Source organism: Fukomys damarensis, unplaced genomic scaffold (genome assembly GCF_012274545.1).
Source record: "Fukomys damarensis isolate Sample0158 unplaced genomic scaffold, DMR_v1.0_HiC HiC_scaffold_26, whole genome shotgun sequence".
NCBI lineage: Eukaryota > Metazoa > Chordata > Mammalia > Rodentia > Bathyergidae > Fukomys > Fukomys damarensis.
The window spans coordinates 18,942,506-18,964,417 of NW_022900938.1; the positions used below are offsets into that span (position 1 = coordinate 18,942,506).

Here is a 21,912-nt window from a genome sequence, read left to right on the forward strand (position 1 = left end):
CCTGCCTCAGCCTCTCAGAGCACTGGGATTGCAGGTGTGTGCTACCACATCTGGCTTGTATAAGTTTCTCATTTTAATTCAGTCCAATTTCTTTCTCCTTGTGGTTAATGCTTGTTGTGTCTTAAGTTAGGAATAGTGCCCTACTCCTCAAAAACATAATTTCTCATAGTATCTTCTAGAAATTGTATTGTATTGGTTTATCGTTCATGTTAAACTTTATAATTCATATATATATATATATATATATATATAATAGCTAAATCTTAGAAGTGGCCTATATGTCCATCAGCAAATAACAGATAAAGAAAATGTGAGGGCCAGGGATTTAGCTCAGGGGTTCTGTTTGCTGCCTGGCAAGCACAAGATCTGGAGTTCAATCACTGATACCAAAATAATAATCATAATCATAAAAGTAATTGAAGAAAATGTGGTATTTACAAATAATGGTGCACTATGCCATAAAAAAAGATAAACTTGGGTCATGTGTAAGAAAATGGATGTACCTTGGGATTATGTTAAGGAAAATAAATCAGGAGACACAAGCTTAAATAACACATGGTTTCTCTCATATGAAAAACCCAAATTTAAATTCAGAGCAAAATAAAAGATAGATAATAAGAAGTAAGAAAATAGGTCTTTCTCAAACAGTAAGAGGATCAAGAGATGGGTATGAGGAAAGGGATGAAAAAAGGAATTAAGGGGTGTTATATACCTATACCAACTCAGCACAAGGAATGTAAACATTATGTACTACAAACATGTACTAATAAAAATAAATACAATGTTGAATTTATAAAGTCTATCTAATATCTAAATGGAGAATCAACTAGGAAACTATATATCCAGGTCTGTGATTCTACAGTCTGGGTTAACAATACAAATTTGGAAGTCTTCAGCATATAAAGGGAATATTTAGAGTAAACTATGCTTGAATAAAACAGATAATGCTCAATAAAAATAAGAGAAATGAACCACAGTTCTAATTACTTTATTGTTTCATCCTAACAACAACCTTAAGAAGTAGGATCATCTCCAATTTAAAACTATAGAATAAAGGATAGTAATTTGCCCAAGCCCACACATCTAGGAATTATAGCTGAAGTTTGGTAAGAGGTAATAGCTCTTAAAAAACAAAGAAAGATAATCTGATGTTTATTAGTGATGTAGACCCTAAGGAAAAAATTAAAGTCACATATCCCCAGACTGCTAAGTAATAAAGCAGCCAAAGATTTAATAAATCTGAAAAAAATTCCCCAATCATAACTGATCCTTAGTGACTTTCCTCAAGTTTTATGCATATTAAAATCAAAGCAATTTACAAGCTAAGAAAGATTAAAATCTGCTACCCGATTACTGTATTTTTTTAAGAAGAAAAGGGCAGGACATTTTTAAACTGGTTATCTCATTTGAATCAGAAACTGAAGGACACAAAAATTTAATGAAGAAGATGTTAAACTGAGAAAAAATAGCTGCAGAAACTACATTATAGTCTACTACAGGAACAAAAAAAGTTCAACATTGGCAATTAGGGAAACAAACCAGTAGGAAAAATTATCAGAAGTTGTCATTTAAATTTCAAGGGAAAACCTTCCTTGAATATTAATTCTTACCTTTAAAAAAAAAAGATAAAACTTAGATATATAATTGGATGTATAAAAGGCCATTCTTCATTATTTAAAAGAGTGTTGTATTGATAATGCCTTATACAGACACAATGGAAGATGAATACAGGACTTTTTACAGACTTTTCACTAAATATTACATTTTGCTCACTTAAGCTATGATTATATGCTATAATTAACAACTCTCCTCATCTTCACTTATGTAAAAACCATAATTTATTTGAAAATGTTCGACAACTCTTCAGTAAAAATGTTCAGCTTTATTGTATTTCTCTGTACCTTACTGCATTAAGTAAAAAATAAAACAGCTCAATTTTTGAACCCTTTCAAGCAGAGTTGGTCACAAGAAAATCAACTTCAAAAAACATCTGAAGAAAGAAGGGAAAAAAACCAAAAGAGATGAGATCAACAATCACATCACATCTTTCTCCATGCTCTAGTAAAAATTTAGGGAGAAACAGGGCTCTATGACCTAAGATGGACACAGTGGTTCATAAAGCACCAACAAACTGAACTCTCTTATTTTTCTTTACAAAAGCTGTTACCATACCTTGCTCAATGCCTGATTCACATCAGAAGCTGAGCAAATTCACTGAGTGAAAGAATGTATCATGAAAGAGGACACAGCAGTTTTAAAAACCTTAATAAAAGGGATAACATACCTGTCTTTCCAACTCTTGTCCTGTTATACCAGCCTCTACATGAGCTGTCAGATTGTTCTCATCAACCCAGAGAATTCGATTCTGTAAAGGAAGACAGAATTCTCACCTCTAGGAACTATTAAGATTTTCTCCAAAAGGATATAACTTCTTAATTCTAAGCAAAAAGTTACAAGGCAGTGATCAAGGAAGTAGGGTTCCCCACTACCAACCACATGGGAAACATGCTCCTCCTATCCTTCAGTGTATAACATTATATAGCAACAAAGGCAGTATATGATGTACCGTTGTCTTGAAATAGACTCTTCTTTATGCAGGTATTAATCTGAATTAATTTCACCTCTTAGCTTATGCAAGTAACTGTCTAGTCTTCACACACACACACACACACACACACACACACACACAAATGTAAATACAAAATTATTTTCTACTACTAAAAATAGACTTCTTAGCTGGACCTGATGGGACACACACCTGTAATTCCAGTATTCTGAGGCAGAGGCCCATCCTGTATAAGTGAACATCTTAGTGAGATCTTGTCTCAAATAAAAAATTAAAAAATGGCGGGGATGTAATTCAGTGTGAAGGCCCTAGGTTCAATTCTCAACTCTTAAACAACAATGAGTCTAAACTTTAAAAAATAATCTTATCATTAAAATTACACCTTTCACAAATCCTCACACAGAAATGTAACAGCATTGGGCCAGGGATTTCACTCAGTGGTACTGCGCCTTTCTTGTCTCAAATAAAAAATTAAAAAATGGCGGGGATGTAATTCAGTGTGAAGGCCCTAGGTTCAATTCTCAACTCTTAAACAACAATGAGTCTAAACTTTAAAAAATTCTCTTATCATTAAAATTACACCTTTCACAAATCCTCACACAGAAATGTAACAGCATTGGGCCAGGGATTTCACTCAGTGGTACTGCGCCTTTCTTGTAAGCACAAGGTCCCAAGTTTAATTCCCATACCAAAAAAAAAAAAAAAAAAAAAGTAACAGTATTAGTGTAAATTTGGGAGAGAAATTGAGTTTGGGTTATTCAAATTAAAATTAAGTAATATTATCTATTATCTATTCTGTTTCTAATAATAGAAGCCAGCTTACCTAATGTGTCAATATTCCAATTTATGATACTCAAATGATCAATTTCACATGCTAATTTGGTAGAATAACATTAAGATATGTACCTTAGGTAAATGAACTTAGTTTTGGATAGCTGAAGATAAGGCTAATATATAATGATGAAATGCTTTTAAAAACAAAATGAAAAAAGAAGGCAAAACTGGAAACAAAGCTTTTGTAAATGAGGGGAAGAGGACCTGAAGGGAAGATAGGGAAATGGGAAAAACAAAAACTCAAGATATATCATGTACAGATACAAATTCCCTATGATGAATGTGATCATTATGTATACCTAAAATGTACCAATAAATTTAATTATAAAAATACACATGATAAAACAATTATAGGTCAACCATAAATAATAATAAAAATAAAACAAAATAGAAAACAGATCTTTTTAAAATGACAACTGAGGCAGAACCATAAGAACAATGTTTTAAACAGAAACTATCTTCAAATACATCTTAAATTATTGCATACCATTTGTGAAGTATCCAAAGAAATTATTGTTCTTGTCTCATCTGCAGGACACATTAAGCCATATGAAACACTTGTTCCTCCTGCCAAAAGAGGAAACAACTTTATATCTAATCTTTTACTTTCAGCTGTATTTCTAGGGCAAATCTCTAAAAATATACAGTTAAACCCAGTAAAAAAGTCACACCTATTTCTATTGCAAAATATAGTTTGCAAAAGGTAACACACTAAAAGCAAACTCACCTTTATTTTATGCTGTGTGCCAAAATGAAGCAGTATTATGGAACTGAAAGTAATGGGACATGGCTCTATCCCCTGGACATGATACACTCAAGTGAAGTCCCTAGCAATTTGTAGGACTCCAAAAACATAATTATGTGGCTCACTTTGGCAGCACACGTACCAAAAACATAATCAGAAAAGTTCTAAGCTAATGATTACTGTGAAGTAATTAAAAATAGAAAAAGAGTCATCATACACAACTAGAGATACCAGTAAGTCCTTTCTACCTCAATTATGAGATTCATTTAGCATTTAAAATAATAACTTATATTCTCATATAAAAGGGCTTTTCTAGAATAGAAACAAGTTAAAGTGTCTAGACTATACATTTAAATGTAATTTTTATATTTTTTATGAAAAGGTGATTTTAATATAGAATGGTGTATAGACGTGTTTAAACAATATACTGCTGTTTTCTCTTAATATGTGCCACAAAAGAAAAATGTTTTTTGAAACCAATAAAGAATAATGTTTTCAGTACCCCCTCCCCTGTATGGGGGATCGAACTCAGGACCTTGTACTCGCCAGGCAGGTGCAAATGCCACTGAGGTACATCCCAGCCCTCAACTCTTAATTAGATCTGCATCACCCTATAGCAGAATAAAATTTTAATTGGTACTTCCATATATTTTGTGTAGAAGAAAATGTGGAGGTCACCGTCCCTAAAAAGAGAAGTATTCATCTGGGGTTATCTAGGGGATGTTTATCTGTATGGAGCAGCTTAATTTCACAAGATCAGACCATGAACTGCCAGTAACAAACATAATACCTTTGAACAGCAACTACTATTTGCCGTACTGTCACTTACAATCAGAAAAATATTTCATACAGAGTGGCACTATAGCGTCTTTTACATGAATTCAACAGATAATATCAGCTGAAAAGGGAACCTAGAGCTCTGGGAACTGCTGAGGTCACATTTTCATTCATCAATGCCAATTTGATCACTGAAAGTAACACCCCTTGGCTATATATTGTGACTGAAAAATATGACTTTTTTTCATTTATCACAGTAAGAGATACATTACCATCAATCCCCCTCAAAATACTCCTCTTGGCTTCCTTCTTTCTTCCCACTTTCTGAAGCAGCTCTAAAATACATCATCTTTCCTGAGTGTCTTTGGTTGCCGCTATCATGGCTGCCTTGATCTCTGATTAAATTTAAAATGTTTACCTTCATGGTCCTTTTGACTTTGGGGAAAAGCCAAAGTTACAAGGTACCAGACCCAGTGAATAAGGTGGATGAGGACACACCATAATGTTTTATTTGACAGAAATAAACGTTTTAATCAATTCATGACAGTGAGGCATCCATGACAGTGCCATCAAAGATATTCACCGAGTACTTCTAGACCTGCTTCAGAGTGTGCCAAGAAGGGGATACACGTGAAATAAGGAGTATTTTTGAGGGGTATTAATGCAATGTATCTTTCATTATAATCATTTATTTTTTAATTTAAACACAAATCATATATTTTGATTACACCAAATAAGTTGTTAAAACAATGTAGTTAATAAAAGATCAAAAGAAATCAAATTCATTTTAAAGTGAAAAACTTATTTTTCTGTATTAAAAGTATTTATTTATTTATTACTATACTGGTGATCTTTTCATCTGAATTATGTTTTCTGATTACTCTGTTTCTCAAAAAACTGGGTACAATTATATTTTCCCTTTGAAAAATAAAATTTTCTCCATAAACATAATGGTTAGAAAGTAATTACTGGGCCAAGGATGTAGCTGAGTGGCACTGGGCCTGCCTGGAAAGCTCAAAGTCCTGAATTCGATCACCAGTACCAGAAAAAGAAAACAAAAGAAAGTAATTACTACAGCAAGAACTTTTCCTTTTTAAATGCTAAGCTGCATGTCTTTATTCTGTATTTTGAGAGAGTCTCATCAAGTTGCTAAATTGCCCAGCCTAAGGTGAAACTTGCAATTGTCCTGCCTCTGCCTCTCTGCCTCTCTGCCCCTCTGCCCCTCTGCCCCTGCCTCCCAGAGTACGAAGACTACAGGCCTGCACCACCATGCCTGTCTAGGAGCGGCTTCTTTATCAGCCATCACAGAACAGCTTCTGATCTATACTGGAAAACATCCATGAATTATACTATGTCTTAAACAGTTTAGATAGAACTCCTTAGAACAGAAATGAGCACCATAAACCAATTTTTGAAAATGAACACATCATAATTGCAAAAATGTTTGTATTCAGGGGATGACATAAATATTTTAAATAGAACAAATTTACATCATTACAATTTGAAAAGCACAATACCTACCGCCAATTGGTATGATGCAAAGGTTGTATTTGCAGGCTAGATTCACAATCTTAACTACATCATCATGACAAGCTGTTGAAACGAAAGGAAAATAAATTAATTACTTGGATGTGATTAAGATCTGGGTAACCTTTTATAAAACAAACATTTATAAAGTTCTTTAGCATGTAAATTTTTCTTTCATTTACTCACTGATTAACAAATGAAACAACTATATTAAAAGATGGGTTCTTTTCAACCTTTCATTTTGAAATGATTTGACTTATAAAAAAGCCATGAAAATAATATAAAGATTTCCTTCGCCTTACATTTCCAAACATGAATATCTTACATAATAGTCAGAACCAACCAATGAGCACAATACAAAGCAATTAACTAAGCTATAGACCTCACTCAAATGTTGCCAGTTGTCCCATTAACACCCCCTTCCTGGATCAGCATATCAAATCCAAGCTCACACATTGATTTAGCTATCATATTTTCATTAAAATAGATATTTTTTTAATGCCATAAGGCCCTGGTTTCAATCCTAGCACTGTAAAAAAAATTAAAATAAATATTTCTTGAGTCTATCTGTGATTTTCCTGACCACATTTTTGAAGAATACTAGTCAGTTATGTCACAGAATATTTCTCTAAATTTGGGTTTGCACATGTTTACTCAAGATTAAACTATGTATATAAAAATATATAGGGCCAGGGATTTAGCTCAGTGGTTCCGCCCCCTGCCTCGCAAGTTCAAGGACCCGAGTTCAATCCCCAGTACCAAAAATAAAACACATATATACATACATATGTGTGCGTGCGTGTGTGTGTGTGTGTGTGTGTGTGTGTGTGTATCACATATTTTATCAAGAATTCCACAGTAGTGTTTGTACCCTTCTCAGAACATTACTTCTGGAGGCACATGATACAGATGCATCATGTTTCTGGTAATGGTAATGTTAACTTTAATCATTTGGTTAAGTAGTGTCTGCTAGGTTTACTTATAAGGATCATAAATTTTCTTTTAAAATTAACAAATGTCTACAGACTATTGTATGCAGCATGTTTCTCATTACATGAATCCACTCATTTTGGCACTGCTGCTTATCCTTTATTCTGCTTTTTAAACTAAGGTTAAAATTTTATACAAAATATACCTGCAGAGAAATTTCTTTATACTTTACTCAGCAAAAAGGTTTTCATTATTAGTGCCAAAGTTATCTAAATAATGAAAATTTAACTGTGGAAGATTTTAAATTCTAAGACATGCTAAAACTTGACTGGCACAGAACATTAGTAGATATTCTTTAGAGGGAAAAGGACATGGCAAAGAGATTATTTTGGAAAAAGCAATCTCCAACAGAATATGGGACAATAGGGAAGAGAAAGAGTTGAGGCAAAGAAGCTATGTTAAAAGTCTAGTATTAACTGGTAGGATCCTGGAGAATACAGATGCTAAGAAAACTAAACATACAAACATACATTTATGAAAGCAAAACTAATGCTGAATAAATGTCACTATTATTATTTCTTGGGTTCACATAAAGCTAGAAATATATGTCATTTATCTTTTTTTTTTGGATGCTGGAGATAAAACCCAAACTCTCACATATGCTGAACATACATTTACCACTGAGCCATTCTAATTTTTTAATGAAAATTCATTTGCAAGCTTTCAGATTCTTTTTATAAAGCTTACTATTTGTAGCAAAAAAATTATAAATTATGCATTAACAAAACACTAAAATTTATGTTAAAAATCTTTAAAAGGCAAAATTACATTCTATGAATATCACCTAACCAAAAGACATACCTGATCATCTTATTTGAAACATGATAACATGTTCTACCCAGCATCCACTCTTTTTCATTGTTATCACTATCCAAATGCTATATATTTGTTTGTTCCCCCTACTAAATCCTAAGGCAGCTAAGAACAGGGATTTTTTTGTTTTGTTTTGCTCACTGTTATCCTCAGCACCTAAAACAATACCTACCCTATATTTCTACAGGCCTAAAATTCTAGAAATTAGGCACTGAAAATTGTGCATAAATACTAAATAAATGAAGTAATTTCTAAAACATGCTTATTGCTAAAGAAGATTTTAAGCTTGCTAAGCCTATCTACCATGAAAAACATGCATTATATGAGTGACTAACCATCTATCCAAACTAAAGGTAAAACATTGCTGTGGATTGTATGTAGACCGTCCTCCTAAAGCCTCATGTGCCCATAAGATAGGGCTTTTCCGAGGTGGCTGGACTTAGGATGTATGAATATGTATTAAGAATTAAATTAGTCCACTGATTGATTTAGCACAGTTCTAGGTATGGACGATGGGAAGGCCTACCTTGGGTGTAAGTGGCCCCAACCAATATGCATGTAGCTGGATGGGATGAAAGGGAAAGGAATTCTCATTGTGATTCCAGATGCCTCCTGCTTGCTATTCTATGAACTATTCTCTTCTACAATGCCATTTTGTATGCCACCCTGCCTTGGATCCAGCCAACTACAGGATGAAACCTCTACAATCTGTGAGCTAAAATAAACCTTTCATCCTTTAACTTGTGGGTTTCAGGTATCAATGAAAAGTATGAGAGATACCTATGCTGGATAAATGTCTTAAAGGTGAAAATTTTCCTTTAAGGTGACCTCAAATCACAGCAGTTATATATGTCTTAATTCTTAACTCCTACACATCCTGTTAAAGCAATTCAGATTAAAGTCAACTATAACAAATTTCTTTCGGAGTGGGAGTGGTATGTGCGTATGCAAATGTAACATGGGAAGGCTACCTCCACTCAATGGAATTGCTTTAAATTACTACACTGTCTCAAAATACACTACCTCAAAAATTGCCTTCATGAACAGGAAAACTTACTTGGATTTTGTAAGAGAAAATTTACATTAAAGTTAAATAAAGGCCTCATCAAACTGATATGATAGAAAACAAACTATAAGAGGTCTTTATACCAGGAGATTCAATAGAATTATAAACTTGATTCATCCAGGAATACACCATTCATTTAATATATTGTCAAAGTATGGAACGAGCCAGCAAAGGAATTTTTTGCAAAAATCCATCTTCCAAGAGCATATAGGAGGTGTTAAGGGTCAAGAAACTTGAGACTTGAAAACCTTTAAAGCTATTGTAACAATCCACATATGCACTGGGTAAGGGGGACTGAACTGGAAATTGATAAGGAAAAATATTTTTTAAAAAACCAAAACAAATGTGAAGAACTTTACAAAGCACAAAATTCTTTTGTCGTAAGTGATTACGTTCATCTGTTTCCTAAATATGAGGTTTCAAAAAATTTTTTTGGATTTCTTAAAGCAAGACACAGATCGTGGTTATTTTCAGTATTTTAATATTCAAACATAAAGAAAATACCTAAAAGGCACACTTGAAAGTTCTCAAACTATATCAAAGGATGATTTATTAAGTTTTCTCTGGGAATGAAAATTGCTAAGTTTTACTTTCCTGTTTGCCAGTTAAAAAATGGAATAAACTTTCTCCAAGTCCAATAATTTCTTCAAGTAAAAATACTGAAAAATAAGCAGGCAAACAAAAATATTACTTCTATTTTATGGTATGAAACAACTAAACTTATGAACAACTAAATTTCTATACTAAAGAGACAAAAAATTATTTTCTAACTATCCAAATGCACAGAAGAATATATATTCTAAGTATAAGCAAACTAAATTTCATCTCTGTTGCATATGCTCTTGAATCTATCTCCTGTTATCTTACCTCTTCTGAATAACCACATTAAAATACATTTTTGGGGTCGGGGATTTAGCTCAAAAACATTTTTCCTTCAAGTAGTCCCTACAAATTGAAGTATCTTATCTAAGATCTGAGAGTGCATGAATGACTCAGTATTTTTAAAAATATTCTATGTACTCTGAAGAAGATCTAAAGAGAAAAAAGATCAGAAAAATCAATGAAACTTTTAAAAAATGCAATCATGGATAGTAAAAAATAGTATACTTGTCCTGCTTTACATAACCTGCTAAAAAGATGAATTTAAAAAAAAAATACTTAGTACTTAATCCTACAAAGACCAGAATAACAACAGAAGCCAGGTGTAGTGGCCCATGTCTGTAATCCCAGCACTCTCAGGCTGAAGCAAGAGGATTACTGCTAATTTGAGGCCAGCCTCAACTACACAGTGAGTTCAAGGTCAGCCTAAACTGAATAGTGAGATCCTGTCTCCAAAAAAATAGAAAAAAATAACAACAAAAAGCTTATCCATCGTCTCCAAAAAAAAAAGAAAATAACAACAGAAAGCTGATCCATCTTCTATCTCAAGCCAAATCCAATTTCTCAAAACTTACTCACTTCAAAGGCAGTAAGTGTGTGTGTGTGTGTGTGTGTGTGTGTGTGTGTGTGTGTGTATATATATATATATATATATATATATACATTTATTTATTTTCAATAATGTTTTACCATTTAACCGTGCCTGTAAGCCCAAACTAATATTAACAAATTACTATTTGTTTACAGAAACCCAATCAGGTTAATTTTCTATATATGAATATATCATATATTTGATAATTCCACTAAGCTTCAAAATCAACCAAAAATACATTTTTCTACTGACCTCCAAATACAATTATTTACAAATACGAAGACTTAATCATCAATAACAAAATGAATCCTTAAAGCTAATGGTTCAGGACAATCAGATTAAGATAGGGCTCCATTGGGGAAAGTTATGATCAAAGATTATTATATGAATGTTTGAAAGTGTCACAATGAAGTCTATATTCTGTATAATAAATGTGTACTAATAATAATTTAAAAAGAAAAGGCTTCATGAATTTTGATACTCTTAAAAATATAGCTACCAATATTTTTACAATATATGTTACAAATTATATATTGCAAACACTGCTTTTACCACCTAAGATTCAACAATACTAATTTAATGATATAAAAAGGAAAAGCAACTTACTTGGCCATAAAACTATATCAGGAATTCTCTGAAACATTCCTTCCCTGAGCAAAAATATCTCATGAAGACAATGACCTGTTTTGTGGTTTGAAAAAGAAAAATGCAAAAACATCTTAGAGAAAATTTTTTAATTAAAAGTAAATATAATATAATATAAAACAGCTTACCATGAGCTCTAAATACTCGATCATCTGCCTCTTGTGAATATGAAATATTAGTTTCTTTAAGTTCATGAAGAAAATCTTCATTTACAATAGAAGGAGGTGTATCACTAGGATTTAAGGATGTCTAGAAAATAAAGGTAGTTTATTTCTAAAAAATAAATTTTGAATAGCCTTGTTAAAGAAAATGACTGTAAAGTGTAGATTTTTTTTTTATATTCAAAGACAGGAACAAGAAAATAACAAGTAATACACACAAAAATCAACTTTCTGACAGTTGCAAATTGTAAAACACCTGGTTAATCATATCCTATAACATAAATTATAGAGGCCCTATGTATTCTCCTTGTCTCTATAGTCCACATTTTAATTACTTTGCAATCAAAACTGCAATAAAGCCGGGTGTGGTAGCACTCACCTGTAATCCCAGCTCTCAGAAGGCTGAGGCAGGAGGATCGCTGTGAGTTTGAGGCCAGCCTGGGCTACACAAAGAGCTCCAGGTCAGTCTCAACATATAGTGACACTCTGTCTCAGAAAACCAAAAAAAAAAGAAACCTGAAATCAAGAACAGGTAAGAGGACCCAGGATTTAGCTCAGTGGCTCTGCACCCGCCTTCTAAGCACAGATCCTGAGTTTGATCCCCAGTACCAAAAAAAAAGGGACAGGTAAGACAGGGTTAGGGATTTAGCTCAGTGGTGCCACGGCCTGTCTTGCAAATACAAGGTTCTGAGTTCTATCCCCTGTGTCAAAGAAAAGAAAAAGAACAGGTAAGATAAAGCCAGGTGTAGTGGCACATGCCTGTAATCTCAGCACTGAGGCCGAGCTAAAAGATCTCCAGGAGTTCAAGGCCAGCCTGAACTAAGCAGCATAATGAGACCCTGTCTCAAAAAACAAACAAAAGAAAAGGTAAGGTAACAAAGTCTCAAATCTTCAATTTCAGATTAAGGAGACTGGTTTAAAATCTACGTGTGATTTACATTATCTACTTTTTTACTTGCACATAAAATTTATCATTTCCTATTCTTCAATAACCATTATAAATGGTTAAGAGAAAGGTTTACAATAAGTCATAAAACCATTTTACAGGCTTTAAAACTCATGACATCATTTTAAATTTGATGCTTAATTTCATGAAACAGGAATCTGGAAATCTAAATCTCAACAAAACCATGTAACATTGGGCATGTCATTCAACTTCTGTGAGCCTTGTTATCGTCACTGTTAAATGCAATTATCACCACCAAATATGTAGGGCGATTATAAGGAAAGCAAGTAATATATGCCATTGTGTGTCTCTGCGTGTGTATGAAAAGCACTTAATAGCATCTCCAGCATATCAAATCTACGGGGAAAAAAAGCTATGATACAGTATTTGTTAAAAAAAAAAAAAAGCAACAGTATATATAAGAAAAAATATATTTCTATAATAGATTCTTACTAAGTTACATTTATTCATATAATAAATATTGAGTACTTCCTATGACTTAGGTATTGTTCAAGGGCGTAGGGACACAGAAATGAGTTAAGCAGAAAACAAGAAATCTTGACCTCGTAAAATTTATCCTGTAGTAGGAAGAAATGACCAAAAGAACTCCAACAATGTATATCAATTAATATCATAAGTTATTAAAAAAATTGAAAAGGATTCAAAAGCTAAAAGTAGCGAAAACTGTGAATACACTATGTTAATTGTATCAATATCAAAAACAAGTAATCACAGATAGATGAAAGAGAAAAAGAATTTACAAGATGAAAAAAGAAAGTTACAAGAATTTACTTCGAGGAGATAAGAATTAATTACTCAGTTATGTCATTTCATTCATGGACTAAAATAACTATAGATTTAAAAACAAATCTAACAAGTATTCTTTGACTGCCAATCCCTCTGAATACCATGCTGGATACAGTGCAGAATGTCATGTAGGACACAGCCCTTGTAGTCATGGAACTTATATCCAGTTTGAGAGATGGGTAGAATATATTATGGATAGCAAAACAACACAAAGAACAATGTAAAAAATACTAAATATTTCACTGGTATGATATGTATTCAATTTATTTTTTAATCCCACTATCAGAAAAGTCCAGCCAAAAGACCAAACTAAAATTCTTACCATTCATATTTGGGGGGGGCAGGTAGGATCTCACTATGTAGTTGAGACTGACCTGAAACTCACTAGCACAGACTAGTCTCAAACTCACAGCGATTCTCCTGCCTCAGCCTCCCAAGTGCTGAGATTACAGCCAGGTGCATTCATATCTTAATCAAATTTTTATACTTTTATATCTTCGAATAGTCTACATGTAATACAGTAAATGTAACATTATATTTTTATTTTAAAGTACTCTACAGGGATCAAGGATTTAGCTCAGTGGTTCCTCTGCCTGCCTTGCAAGCACAAGGTCCTGAGTTCAATGCCCGGTATCAAAAAAAAAAAAAAAATGTAATTAAAGCACTCTACTGTCAGTCTATTATTTTAAAATGTTATCATTTAAAAACTAACTTTTGTAACAAAGTTCTTTCAACAAATAGTAATTGGCACTTCACTACTATCCTGGGAGAGGCAGAAGTTATTATTCCCACTTCTGAAACCAATATAGCCAAAGATCAAAGAAGATAAAAAAAATTATGCCAAATAAATCTCATATAAAAATTCTGAAATTAGTATATAGATCTGTAACACTAAAAAACTTCACCCAGAAAATGTAAAAAAGCCAACATTAATAGTTTCCTAACAAAAGCCCCGTGACAATCATATTAAAGCAAATACAACCAATCACAAAGATAGACCTAATTAATTTGGGATAAAAACACAGATAAGCTTGTTAGCAATCATTCTCATTTCCTTACTTTAGAGGTAGTTTTATGGTCCAGAGTTGTTCCAAAGGTATTCCAGATCCAATCTTTAAGAGCTGGTAAAGCCATACCACTAAGAGGGTACCTAAGGTACAAAAAAGAGCAAAGTATTTCATTTAAATTTGCAATTTAGATTCTGCTTCCCATTGTGGCCAAAAGCTCCTATTGAAGCAACCTTCTCAACTATAACTATACACTCTGTACAAAAATAAAAATAAAACAACAAACAAAAGCCAGCTATCTAAAAACACCATAGGCAGACCAAAGCAGACAAAAATACGAGGAATGGGATTGTCCTACTTTTGGGGAAAAAAAAGCATTGCGAGTTTCCAGTTTTGTCTTGTTTTTTAAACAGGTGTTAGCCTGAGGGAAAGTCCCCACTGGTAATGAAAGGTAATAACAACACCAAAAACCAAGTTTTCCTGACTCGAACAACCAGGAGAGTGTTTGATGTCAACATCTGGAAAGCATACAAGCAAATCAGAGTGAGAGAGGGACTGATGTATCAATTTTGTCCAAATGTCTGGCTGACTCTGAATTACACATGTCTGAACCACTATATGTATTAGAGTCTTCCAAACAGCCCAGCTAAAAGAAATGAACCAACAGTTCAGCTGCTCATCACTACAAAGGGACAGAATATCGAGTTTCAAGTCAATCAAATTAATTGTTTGATTTTTTAAAAAGAAAAGCCTTGAGTCAAGTTGCAAAGTTAGCCTTCTAAGGAATCCATTCTGGTAAAAGTGGCGAGGCAATGGTCTTCTAATGTCTAAAAAAAGCAGAAAAGTTCTCCAGTTCTACTATTGCCTGGATAAAAATCTCTACTGGAACCATCAAATTCCTTCTGCTCTGAATTTACACTCTCCAAACAGTATGTGAATTGCAAATTCTGTTCTCTGATAACAGGGACAGTCCTGAAATAGGGATAACCTATTGTAAAGGAATATACTAGGACACTAATTTGTAAAATTCTCAGAAGTGTGGCCTATGTATCAGTTCTAGGCGTAGCCCTTGGGTCAGTTCTCAACAGCCTGGTTTCTTCCAGGAAAACTGATAAATCAAGTGCCAGAACATCGAAAGTAAGATCTAAAGTAAGTTTCTGAGACTGCGGAGCTCATTAAGGTATAGTTATCTGTAACATCTTCTGTGGCTAATCACTCACTGCAATAGTCTCCTACTCGAAACCACTAGATTACCTAGAGTATTCTACAAAGGATTACAGGCATCTTATGCTTACAATGATACTGGGCTAATTAAATAAAATACATGTGACTACCTATTCCCTTTCAAACAGTAGAAATACTGTACCACCTTCAAAATTCTAAGAAAGAGAAATGGGGAACTTCTAAAAGGAGAGTTGATTTTCTAAATTCAGAAAATTTATTTTTTTCTTCAAAAGATTGTGAAAAGCCAAGCTTTACCATTTCTTCCCTAATGTATCTCAGAAACTAATTTTTAAAATACTATTTATATTCATTGGGTTTTATTTATTAAAAAACATTTACAGGGATCATGATAATGTCAGAATTTAAAATATTACAGAAAAAGGAAATTATGGCAAAATATTGGTTTTGTTATTATTCTTTCTATTTTTATGTTTAAAAGGAATAAACAAAGCAGGCTTACCTTTTCCCAGTCAATTCAACTTGGCCCTTTTTATTTAAGAAGAACTTGGAATCATTATATCCCCATCCATTCCATTTCATGACTTCTTGCCTAATGAAAAGAAAATATATCAATAAGACCTATGCTGACGATTTCAAAACTAAACAGTACATCATTGAATATTAAATTTCCCAATTATTTAAAAGGCCTTATGCCGCCCACTAATATAGTACCACTTGAATGAAATAAATATATACTAAAATATCTACATATTAATATTTCTCAATATAGAATCATTCTGATGAGCCACACATGCATCATTGAGGGCTACAACCAACAGATTTAATGCACTCAAAAGGAAAGAAAAGCGGGGATGTGGTGGTGCACGCCTGTAATCCCAGCATTCAGGAGGCTGAGGCAGGAGGATCACTGTGAGTTTGAGACCAGCCTGGGCTACATAGTGAGTCCCAGGTCAATCTCAACTACATAGTGAGACCCGATCTCAAAAAACTAAAAAAAAAATAAATAAATAAATAAATAAGGAAAGAATATGAAAAAGGAAGATGATATCCTTAAAATTCAAATCTTTCATTTCATATATATCAGTAAATTTAAATGTCAGGATGCCCCCCCGCACAATTTTGCAATTAAAACTAAGAATTCACTTGAACAGGAAACAAAATTTTGCACTTGTTAAAAGAAAAATCTCTAAGACCTGGCATGTAAAGGTACAAGATCCCAGTAATGAATGTAACTAACTGTACTATCTACCTGGAATGTACCAATAAATTGAATTAAATTAAAAAAATAAATTTAAAAAAAGAAAAATCAGTCGTTAATCATATGTTATAATGACAGTCAATTTACAAGATAGGTTCACTAGTAATAGACACATTTAGTAAAGTAGATTAAAATTCTCAGTGATGGGTTTATAAACATTCCAAATCCTTCAACTTCCATGTAACTAGCAAATTTTACCTTGATCTATATAACAGTTAATGACTATAGCTATTTTTAATATTCCAAAACATGCTATTTTTAATTCCTAAAGTACCAATATTTCATAGCTTTAAAAATCATTTTCAAAAAAATCAGTAATTCAGTCATTGATTAAAATCATTCATTTTAAAAAATCATTCAATTTTGCAATATAGGAACAGAAAGGTACAAAACACTGTACAAAATACAGCAAGCAACCACATTGAACAATAGTGTCTGTCCATCTTTATTAAAGGTTTTCGCAGCATACCCTGGTGTAATCCTGGCTACCAAAAGGAACTAGTAGTAAATTTTCTCACTGCAAATTCAGCTATGCAGTTTATGATGAAGATAACTTGATGAAAACTGTTCTCTATCCATAAAGTCACTGGATGCATTAAATCTTAAAAATAGCAGGTGCAGTGATACATGCCATCAAAACTGGCTAGACACTTCAACTCTTTAAAAACATTAAAAGTAAAAAAGATTCACTCATTAGAAAGTGTTCAAGGGCCGGGCGTGGTGGCGCACACCTGTAATCCCAGCACTTGGGAGGCTGAGGCAGGAGGATCGCTGTGAGTTCAAGACCAGCCTGGGCTACATAGTGAGTTCCAGGTCAGTCTGAACTACATAGTGAGACCCTGTCTCAACCCCCGCCCCGCAAAAGAAAGTGTCCTTTCAGTTTTCATAATTCTTAAGGAAGAAAAAATAATAATTGACAGGCAAATTTATTATAATCATAATTCTTGTTCTAGTTCAAAGGCTTTTCAAACAAGTGGAACATGAACATAAAACAACTGAACCAGATGCAGGTAATTAAATGTGTACTAAAATGTCATCTATACATAAAAATGAAACAAAGAAACTAGGATGTTCTTCAAAGCTAAATCCCCATATAATTAAACATGCAGTCTTCATATAAAAACAAACTGTTCAAAATATTTCAAGAAAATCAATCCAGAGACTACACTGTAGATGAGTCAATCACAAAGTAATGCCCAGTATTTTCTTCTAATCCCAAAACATTCTTACCATACAGCAGAGGCAGGTTTGGAAGAACATTTCAAAGAAAATCTCTACAGAAAAATCTTATGAATAATGTCACCACGGACACATTCATTTTCATAGATGTGTGCATGTGTGTGCTACTGGGAGTTGAACTCAGGGCCTTCGCACGGAGCTATATCCCTAGCCCTTTTTGGTTTCATTTTTTATTTTGAGACAGGGTCTTGCTAAATTGCTAAAACTTGTGATCTTCCTGCCTCAGCCTTCCAGAGTGTTAGGACTAGGAGTGTAATACCATACCCACCAAGATTACAGTTCTAAAAGCAGATTAAGTTATCTTCTACTTTGCTTTCTCTCATGACTAAATGGTCTTCACATGTATGAAATGTAATTTATTAATTTATTACATTTCCATAATGATTTAATTGGGATAATGTATATTTTAATAAACTAACATATTTACTTAACGTTTTCTAATACATGCACAGATTTTTACATATGAATGCATTTATTAATTAGTAGATTTAAAAATGCATCATGAGGGGTTTTTTTGCATTTTACAAATATAGTTTGGCATTATACAAAATAAATGCAAAATTACCAAAGTAGCCATTTTGCTTTGGTATTACAACATCGAAGCACTGGGAAATCATATATTAAATTTGGCATGTGTACACAGATTAACAATGAAGAATATTTTCCTTAAAATTATTCCTAGAATTTGAAAACATTATTCCTAGATGTCTTCAAAGTAAAAAGCTAAACCTAGTCACAAAAGCTCTCTTAGCACAGCATGAGGAAATGAATCAAATGAGCAGGAAATATCTGCTGCTACACACTATGAAATGAAGAGATTTCATAGTGAAACATCTTTGACCTTATATTTCCAAATTGAGTCATATCAGAAAGAATTTCCAACTGTTCAAGTGTAGGCTAATGCACCTTTCCTCTTTCTCACCCCAATGAGAAAATTCTTCCTTATTGCCACACTCAGGATCTGGAAATTCCCCAGAGGCCCAAGTGTTAAGCCCTGGCCACCAAGCTGTATTGTTACCAGGAGGCTCTGGCTCCTTTAAGAGACTGAGCCTAGGGAGAGATTTCAGATTTCCCTGGGGGTATGCCCTGGAATGGGAATTTTGGAACTCTGGTCTCTTCCTCTCTCTCTTTGTTCCAGCCATTAGGTATAAGTTCTCTCCCCTGATATACAGATTCACCACAGACCCAAAGCAACAAGGCCAATCAGTCATGTATTGAAACTTCCAAAACTGTGAGCTAAATAAACCCTTCCTCTTATTGAGTTGATTTTCCTCTCAGGTATTTGTTATGGTAACAGAAAGCACACTTACAATACAGGCCCCTTACCTATACCAACTTTAAGGGTCATCCTAGAAGACGAAAGGTAGGTATTTGAAACATCTGCGCCCAACAGAGAATACAATTAAAGGTATATAATTAAAATGTAAATTATCTCCCAACCAATTTTCTGGTGCCTCCAAGTACCTCAGGTATTATTAGATGAAAGTGGGTAAATTTCCTAGGGTTTTAGTTTTAAACTTTTATACATATGTATTCCTTCAAATTATTTATACTATCAATAGTTAAACCATATGATTACACTAAATTTTAAAATAACTTCCCCTAGAACAGTATAATGAGTACACTGAAAGTTGTTACATTAACATCTTTTTTGTTTTCCGGTGGTGGTGGTGGTGCTGGGGAATCAAATCCAGGGTCTCACATATACTAGGCAAGCACGTTACCACTGAGCTTCATTCTCAGCTCCCTAGCATTAATATTTTAAAAGTGGAGTAACATTTTATACATTATAGAATCCAAACGCTGAAAAGATCCTTACCACCCAGCTCAGTTGCTTCTTTATCAAATAAAAAAAGTGTTCTGGGAAGAACCCTGGTCACACAACTGAAGCAGCTGTGAGCATACAAGCCTGAATGAATCTTCATCTCCTAAGAAGCAATATCTGAACCCCCCACTAAGTCATCCCCTCAGGTAACCAAAATAATTGAAGAGACCTTTTTTCACCATATCAATATTTTTCAAAACACCATTAATGTTATTATTGTAGTCATCCTGCATTTGACCTGAAGAAAAACATTTAAAAATGAAAATAATGGCTATGTCAATAAGCCAGATACCCTAATACCTACCTATAATGTAATGAATTCTGCCATTCAGAACAATCCTAAAGCACTGCAAGCACTGAAATGAATAAGAAAAGAATCTCCAACTATAGATAAGATTCAAACAAAAGGATGCAATTCTTAACTAATCCCAGAGGTTAATTAACCAGTATGATCTCTCAGCCATTCTAATTCTTTGAGCTAACTACACCAAATTTAATGTCTTCAAAATACAAGACCCTTCCTAACACAAAACAAAAAAAAGTTTGCTTAACTTTATGCATAAAAAAGTAAAACAAATCTTTTCATACATTTACACATCTGATCATGGTACAAAATGGTGCAAAAGCATTATCAGCTGGTGTAACAAAATGGAGACATAAAATAGCGTCGCAAATACACAAGGTGGCAGTATCCTCCTATGATATATGCCCTGTGCTTATTTAGTTTTTTGCAGTCTTTAAATCAAATATTTAGATTTGGCCTTATTATTACTAAGACCATTAAGATTCTTTCTTTTAGTCTTACAATAGGAGACTTCACTTTTAAGTCTGTTTACATATAGATTAATCAGCAGACTACTCCTCTACTAGCAATAAATTTCAAGTATCTGGTTGCAAATGCAGTTTTTACCACCATTTCCAACTACAGTATTTGTCACATAAAAAAAGGAAAAAGAAAAATGATCCAGCCTACTGTCATTCTTTGATAACAATTCTTTTCTTTGATAACAATTTTTTAAAGTTCAACTAGCTAATAATCTTTTAAAAATAAATTTTCAACAATCAAAATTCTATTTTAAAGAAATTTTGCAACTTAGTTCAGATGACAACTAAATTTTTGCCTATCTTTCTTGGTTTAAAACATTTTTATGGGCCGGGATTTAGCTCAGTGCTGCCACTGCCTGCCTCGCAAGCACAAGGTCCCAAGTTCGATCCCCAGTACCAAAAAAAAATTTTTTTAAAGATCATATGATCTCAGATTTTGAAAAGTAAAAACAAACCTATGAAACTTAAACCTCAATGGTGGATTTCTAGCTAACCAACCTCAGTATCAATTAAATCCAAACCAATCCCATAGGTAGTTTAATAAGCAGAATTTTTGTGCCAATTAAAATCAGTCATACATTTTTTTACTTCAAAACCAGGATAACCTAGCAAAAATTATGGAAGTGAAAAAATAAAAAATGATGACAAAGATATCAAGACTTGATCAATAAGACATATGTTCTTTTTTTTGGTACCAGGGATCAAACTCAAAACCTTGTGCTAAGGCAAGTGCAGCACCACTGAGCTAAATCCCTGGCCCGTTTTTACTCTAACTTTAATTTAAAATGTAGATGCTTCTCAAAATCCTAAAAATCATAAGCTGACAGGTACTACAAATTTTAAAAACTCAACAAGTAAAATTTAAATTTACAGTGCAGCTATACACTGCCTCAAACTGAGGATACAAGTAATTCCTTTCCAAATAGATAAATTAACTTGAAGAGCTTGTTACAAGTGCAATAATTTATGTATTCTTTTAGGAAAAAATCCTCACCAAAAAATATTTTTAAAAATTAATGCTGTGCTGGGGGTGGTGGTACATGCCTGTAACCTCAGCACTCAGGAGGCTGAGGCAGGAGGATCACTGTGAGTTTGAGACCAACCTACGATATGCAGTGTGTTCCGGAGCTGTCTGAACTACACAGTCAGACCCTGCTTCAAAAAAACAAACAATAATAATAATAATAATAATAATAATAATAATAATAATAATAATAATAAATAA

The 21,912-nt window shown here is 33.3% G+C and overlaps 1 protein-coding gene across 1 annotated transcript in view; it reads right to left on the reverse strand.

Moving 5' to 3' along the window:
- Agps (alkylglycerone phosphate synthase) overlaps positions 1–21,912 on the reverse strand; it is a 163,636-nt gene that overhangs the window by 116,657 nt on the left and 25,067 nt on the right. Inside the window, exons 2-8 of the mRNA XM_033756298.1 lie at positions 16,040–16,129; positions 14,408–14,498; positions 11,563–11,683; positions 11,396–11,470; positions 6,444–6,515; positions 3,888–3,967; positions 2,285–2,365 (exon numbers count right to left, since the gene is read on the reverse strand). Coding sequence (XP_033612189.1) covers positions 2,285–2,365; positions 3,888–3,967; positions 6,444–6,515; positions 11,396–11,470; positions 11,563–11,683; positions 14,408–14,498; positions 16,040–16,119 — 600 coding nt within the window. The 5' untranslated portion in view covers positions 16,120–16,129. The remainder of the gene's footprint in view (positions 1–2,284; positions 2,366–3,887; positions 3,968–6,443; positions 6,516–11,395; positions 11,471–11,562; positions 11,684–14,407; positions 14,499–16,039; positions 16,130–21,912) is intronic.